The following is a 6,582-nucleotide window of genomic DNA, read 5'->3' on the forward strand; positions in this document are numbered from 1 at the left end:
TCAGGAGATGGAGACCATCCTGGCTAACATGGTGAAACCCCGTCTCTACTAAAAAATACAAAAAACTAGCCAGGCGAGGTGCAGGGCGCCTGTAGTCCCAGCTACTCGGGAGGCTGAGGCAGGAGAATGGCATAAACCCGGGAGGCAGAGCTTGTGGTGAGCTGAGATCTGGCCACTGCACTCCAGCCTGGGCGACAGAGTGAGACTCCGTCTCAAAAAAAAAAAAAAAAAGAAATGTAGACTCAGACCCTACCTGTTATTCTGCTTCAATTCTGATACCAAAAGAAAATGTGAATTAATATAGCTGTTCTCCCAAGGGTGACTAGCTCATCCTGATTTGCCCTGAACTTCACTTGTTTTAGCACTGGAAGTCTCATGTCCCAGGAAACTCCTCTGTCCTGGGAAAAACCAGGATTATTGGCCACCCTGGTTCCCCATTGTTCACTAAAAACTCTCTAGGCTTTATTACCAGATATCCTATTTCTCTTTAGCCCTTCACAATAGTTTTACCATAGGTTAAACTTGCCTACTTAAAATGTTTTAGCCTGCTAATTAGTGTAATAGGAATCTTAGATATACTACTATTTTTGATGAGCCTAGTACATGTTACCTATTGTTTTACCTGTGCGTGTCTGGTCTTTTCTGCTTGTTCATAAACTCCCTGAGAGTAGGGGTCATGTAGTAGGCTGATGTGCATCCTCCATGGTACCTAGCATGATGTATGGCAAATAGCAGACATTTAATAAGTATCTAAATTGTTTGGCTGACTTTAAACATAGGCTTTTCACATAATAAAAATACTATCACTATGTAACCATTTCTCCCTTTGTAGTATATAATAAGTATTGGCAAACTTTCCTTAGATTTCTAAACTATCTGTTAACACATGAACATAGGACTTTTTTTTTTTTTTTATTTTTTTGAGATGGAGTCTTACTCTGTCGCCTAGGCTGGAGTGCAGTGGTACAATCTCGGCTCACTGCAGTCTCCGCCTCCTGGGTTCAAGTGATTCTCCTGCTTCAGCCTCCTGAGTAGCTGCAATTACAGGCACACACCACCACGCCCGGCTAATTTTTGTATTTTTAGCAGAGACAGAGCTTCACCATGTTGGTCAGGCTGGTCTCGAACTCCTGACCTCATGATCCACCTGCTTCAGCCTCCCAAAGTGCTGGGATTACAGGCGTGAGCCACGGCGCCCAGCCAAGCATAGGACTTTTAAATCTAGTTGCCAATTATTATTATAATAGGTGAAATCAAAGAGGTTACTTTTATGCTTGGAATTTATTTTCTTTCACAAAATTGATTTTTTTCCCTATAAAAATTTTCTGTGGCAAACCATACAACCATTAAAAAACGCTGTTAAAATATATTTATTAACATGTTCTTCATCTTTGCAATGAAAGTTTAGATGAAATCAAGTATGGTAAATACATGACAGGAGACAGTCATTCATCCGCCTTCATCCATGGTAGATAATGCTAATCAATCAAAGCACTCTTTCCTTTTGAAACAAGATAAATACAGATAATTTTTCTCAACCAACTATGCTAAAACACCTCCACCAATTAATGAGAATTTAGATATAAGTTAAAGCCTATTTGTCATCACTGGTCCAGATAATTTGTAAGGTCCCTTTTATTTGTATGAGTCTTTGAACTAAAGCTAAAAGCCATAGCTTCTGATTCCTTTTAAGTTTTTTGTTATTGTTATTATTGTTGTTTTTTATAAAGCTTCACTTTCTCCTAAGAAGCCACATGGTGAAATTGACTTTTTGGTTGTATATATATATTATCAATTAATTTGAGTTTGTATTGATTCAACTACTGCCTCTACTATTAACAGTTTATATGCATTTTCTCAGTGATCATGGTATTATTGAACCCATTTTGATGATAAAGAAGGCCCAAAATGTCTTATGTAACTGACCCAAAGTCACATAACTGGTTAAGTAGTAGAGTTAGTTTCTAAAACCAGGCCTTTGAACTGCTGAGTCAGAGCTCCATACCTTATATTATATTGCTTATAGCACTAATAACTCTCTGGTTTTATTCCTTTAGACTGATGAAGAAGGTCAGCTTTCGTTTCATGGTGTGGCTTATGTTAATATGGTCCCATTGTTGTATCCAGGTGTGAAGAGAATTCGGGGAGCTTTTCATGTTTACCCTTACTTGGACAGTGTAGTCCATGAAAAGGTAAGAAAAAATTGCATAAAAAGCATCATGGTAATTTATCCTTTATATATCTGTTTACTTACATCTTTAGAATATACATCTTTGCAAATGATATTTAGAACCAGTTGATATACTAGGATATTAAATATATAGCTTTATAGTCATTCTGCATTGGACCTTAAAAAATTTAGGATAATGAAAAGACAAAAACTGAAAACCTAGATCTCTATCAACAGGTTAACAGAGAACATAGAAAAACAAATTGTGTGGTACCTCTGTACAATGGAATACTACTCAACAATAAAAAGAAGTGAGCTAATGATACATGCAACAGCACGGATGAATCTCAAATGCGTTATGCTAAATGGAAGAAGCCAGACAAAAGAGAGAAAAGAGAGTACTTTTTTTTTTTCAAAAGAGATGTGGGTCTCGCTTTGTAGTGCAGTGGTACAATCATAGCTCACTACTGCCTCAAATTCCTGGGCTCAAGGGATCCTCCTGCCTCAGCCTTTTGAATAGCTGGGACTACAGATGTGCACCACTGTGCCTGGCTATTTAAAAAAAATTTTTATATAGAGACAGGGTCTTGAAAAGTTCATTCTATATAATTACATTTATATGCAATTCTGGGAAAGTAATTTATCTATATTGATAAAAAGCAGATTAATGGTTACCTGGGAATAGGGATAGAAGGAGAGATGGATTACAAAGGAATGAAAGGAAAATATTAGGGATGATGGAAATGATGGTTATCTTGATTGTGGTGATGGTTTCATAGGTATACACATATGTCAAAATTGATGAAATTATATATTTTAAATATGTATGGTTTATTTTTATTGTACTTCAATTTTACCTCAATAAATGTGGATATAAAACTTTTAGCATAGGCCGGGCACGGTGGCTCACGCCTGTAATCCCAGCACTTTGGGAGGCTGAGGTGGGCAGATCACGAGGTCAGGAGATTGAGACCATCCTGCCTAACATGGTGAAACCCCATCTCTACTAAAAATCCAAAAAATTAGCCAGGCATGGTGGCAGGCGCCTGTAGTCCTAGCCACTCCAGAGGCTGAGGCAGGAGAAGGGCGTGAACATGGGAGGCGGAGCTTGCAGTGAGCTGAGATCCGGCCACTGTACTCCAGCCTGGGCGACAGAGCGAGACTCCGTCTCAAAAAAAAAGAAAAAAAAAGTCTATTGTTAAATATGGAAAAACTAAAATCCATTAATGAACTAGAATATTTTTTTTTCCATTTTAGGTGTAAAATGTTAAAATCATATATTCAAGCAAGAAGTCAGTTTTATCATGTTGCTTCCTAAGAGAAAATGAGGCTTTGTAAAACACACAACAATAACAAAAATGTATTATTATGTCACTGTTATTTTATTAGGGCAGCTATTTTTCAATAATAAATTTATGAAAACCCCATCATCTAGTTCTACATCAGTATCTTTTGAACTAGAAGCCACATTTATAGGAATTTATTTATTTATTTATTTATTTATTATTTTTATTTTTTGAGATAGAGTCTTGCTCTGTTGCCCAAGCTGGAGTGCAATGGTGCGATCTCGGCTCACTGCAACCTCCGCCTCCTAGGTTCAAGCAATTCTCCTGTCTCAGCTTCCCAAGTAGCTGGGATTACAGGTGCACGCTAACATGCCCAGCTAATTTTTTGTATTTTTAGTAGAAACGGGGTTTCACCATGTTAGACAGGCTGGTCTCGAACTCCTGACCTCAGGTGATCCACCCACCTTGGCCTCGCTTGAACCCAGGAGGCGGAGGTTGCAGTGAGCCGAGATCATGCCACTGCACTCCAGCCTGGTGACAGAGCGAGACTCCATCTCAAAAAAAAAAAAAGTCCAGAATTGGTGTGTATGATGATTACACAGTGTTATTAGATATCCAGGCTCCATCTTTCCTTTTGCTCTACCTTCTTTACTACGTGACTTCCATCCACAAGGTTGTGTCATGGTGCAAAGGTGGCTGCTGGAGCTCCAGTTTGCACACTCACATTTCTGGCAGAAATTTGGAAGAGGAGAATGGTTATGGATAAAAAAGGACACATGCTGGCTGTCTTAACCCCTCTTGTGGAACCTTCCTGGAATCTGGCAACTTCTCTTTATGTCTCATTAGCCAACCTTTAGATGCAAGAAGGCTAGACAATAAAATGTTTTAGTTGAACACATTGTCACCCAGGCTAAATCAAGATTTAATTACTAAAGAACAGGTACACTGATATTGTGTAGGTAACTATCAGTCTTTGTCATAATGACCTGGTCATTAGAGAGAGATGACAATTGAGGGATTACCAATATATATACAATCTGAATGAACAACTCTGACTTTAAAAAAAAATGAATATCTGTTTTCTTAGGACAGCTTAAGATTTATAAAAAAATCAAGCAGAAAAATTGAGCAGATGTTTTAGAGAGTTTTATATACCCCTGGTCCCCCACTTGGTCATGGTGTATAACTCTTTTTACACATTGTTAGATTTGATTTGCTAATATTTTATTGAGGATACATTGTTGTCATTATTCCTTTGAACAAATAGTTATCAGATCAATTAAGAATAAAAAACATTAACAAATTTATTTTACCTTCATTTATGACATTTCCTGATGCTCTTTCTTATGTTGATACAAATTTTTTGACCCATGTCATTTTCCTTTTCTCTAAAAACTTTTAGCATTTCTTGTAAGGCAGGTCTACTGGCCAGAAACTCCTCTCATTTTTGTTTGTTCAAGAAAGGGTTTATTTCTCCTTCACATTTGAAGGATAATTTTAGTAGGTACAGAATTCTAAGTTGGTGGGTTTTTCTTTCACAACTTTAAATATTTTGCCTACTCTCTTCTTGCTTGCATGGTTTCTGAAGAGAAGTCCAATGTATTTCTAACCCTTGTTCTTCCATAGGTAAAGTGTTTTTTCCTCTGGTTTTTTTTCAAGATTTTCTTTTTTGCAGTTTGAAAATGATATGCCTAGATATAGTTGTTTATTTGTTTGGTTGGTTGGTTTTTGTCCTTATTCTGCTTGGTGTTCTCTGAGATTCCTGGATCTGTGGTTTGCTGTCTATCAGTTAATTTTGGAAAATTCTTAGCTATTATTACTTCAAATATTTCTTCTGCTCTTTTCTTTCTTCTTCCGTTATGCCTAATTACACCTTTTGTAATTGTTCCACAAGTCTTGGATATTCTGTTATGATTTTTTGTTTTTATTTTTTTTCCTTTGCATTTCAGTTTGGGGAGTTTCTATTCACATATACTCACGTTCACTGATTTTATTTTCCTTAGTCATGTCCAGTCAACTGAGAAGCCCATCAAATGAATTATTCATTTTTGTTTGTGTTTTTGATATCTAGCATTTTGTTTTGATTCTTTCTTAGAGTTTCCATCTCTGCTTACATTACCCATCTGTTCTTGCATGTTGCCTACTTTTTCCTTAAGAGTCTTTAATATAGGCCGGGCGCGGTGGCTCAAGCCTGTAATCCCAGCACTTTGGGAGGCCGAGACGGGCGGATCACGAGGTCAGGAGATCGAGACCATCCTGGCTAACACGGTGAAACCCCGTCTCTACTAAAATACAAAAAAACTAGCTGGGCGAGGTGGCGGGCGCCTGTAGTCCCAGCTACTCGGGAGGCTGAGGCAGGAGAATGGCGTAAACCCGGGAGGCGGAGCTTGCAGTGAGCTGAAGCCATCCTCCCACCTCAGCCTCCTCAAATAGCTAGGACCACAGGTATTCACTGCCATGCCCAGCTAATTTTTTGTATTTTCCATAGAGATGGAATTTTGCCATGTTGCTCAGACCATCTTGAACACCTGGGCTCAAGCCATCTGCCTGCCTTGGCCTCTGAAAGTGCTGGCATTTACAGGCATGAGCCACTGAGCCCAGCCCTCCTATTTTTATATATGTATACTCTATATTACCTTATAAAAGAGAATATTTCCCTTTAACCTAAATTATACTGACTTTATTTTTACATATAATGCTAATAGACTGATTCTTGATTTGCAGTTTTCAGAAACGGATTGCCGATTGCCGGCTTTGGCCTGTAGAGATCACAAGAGTTCCTCTGGTCACTGTACCCAAAGGGAAAGCTGGCAAAACTGAAAAGGTAAATATGCCCCCTCAAAACTATTTATATAAGAAATGTAGAATCAGGCCAGGCGCAGTGGCTCAAGCCTGTAATCCCAGCACTTTGGGAGGCTGAGACGGGTGGATCACGAGGTCAGGAGATGGAGACCATCCTGGCTAACATGGTGAAACCCCGTCTCTACTAAAAAATACAAAAAACTAGCCAGGCGAGGTGCAGGGCGCCTGTAGTCCCAGCTACTCGGGAGGCTGAGGCAGGAGAATGGCATAAACCCGGGAGGCGGAGCTTGCAGTGAGCTGAGATCCGGCCACTGCACTCCAGCC

The 6,582-nt window shown here is 38.9% G+C and overlaps 1 protein-coding gene across 1 annotated transcript in view; it reads left to right on the plus strand.

Annotated features, from left to right (window-relative positions):
* The window catches only part of CFAP70 (cilia and flagella associated protein 70), a 118,489-nt gene that overhangs the window by 28,465 nt on the left and 83,442 nt on the right, over positions 1-6,582 (plus strand). The window contains exon 8 of the mRNA XM_017854515.1: positions 2,058-2,192. Coding sequence (XP_017710004.1) covers positions 2,058-2,192 — 135 coding nt within the window. The remainder of the gene's footprint in view (positions 1-2,057; positions 2,193-6,582) is intronic.

The sequence above is a fragment of the Rhinopithecus bieti genome, unplaced genomic scaffold, assembly GCF_001698545.2.
Source record: "Rhinopithecus bieti isolate Rb0 unplaced genomic scaffold, ASM169854v2 scaffold_36008, whole genome shotgun sequence".
Taxonomy (NCBI): Eukaryota; Metazoa; Chordata; class Mammalia; order Primates; family Cercopithecidae; genus Rhinopithecus; species Rhinopithecus bieti.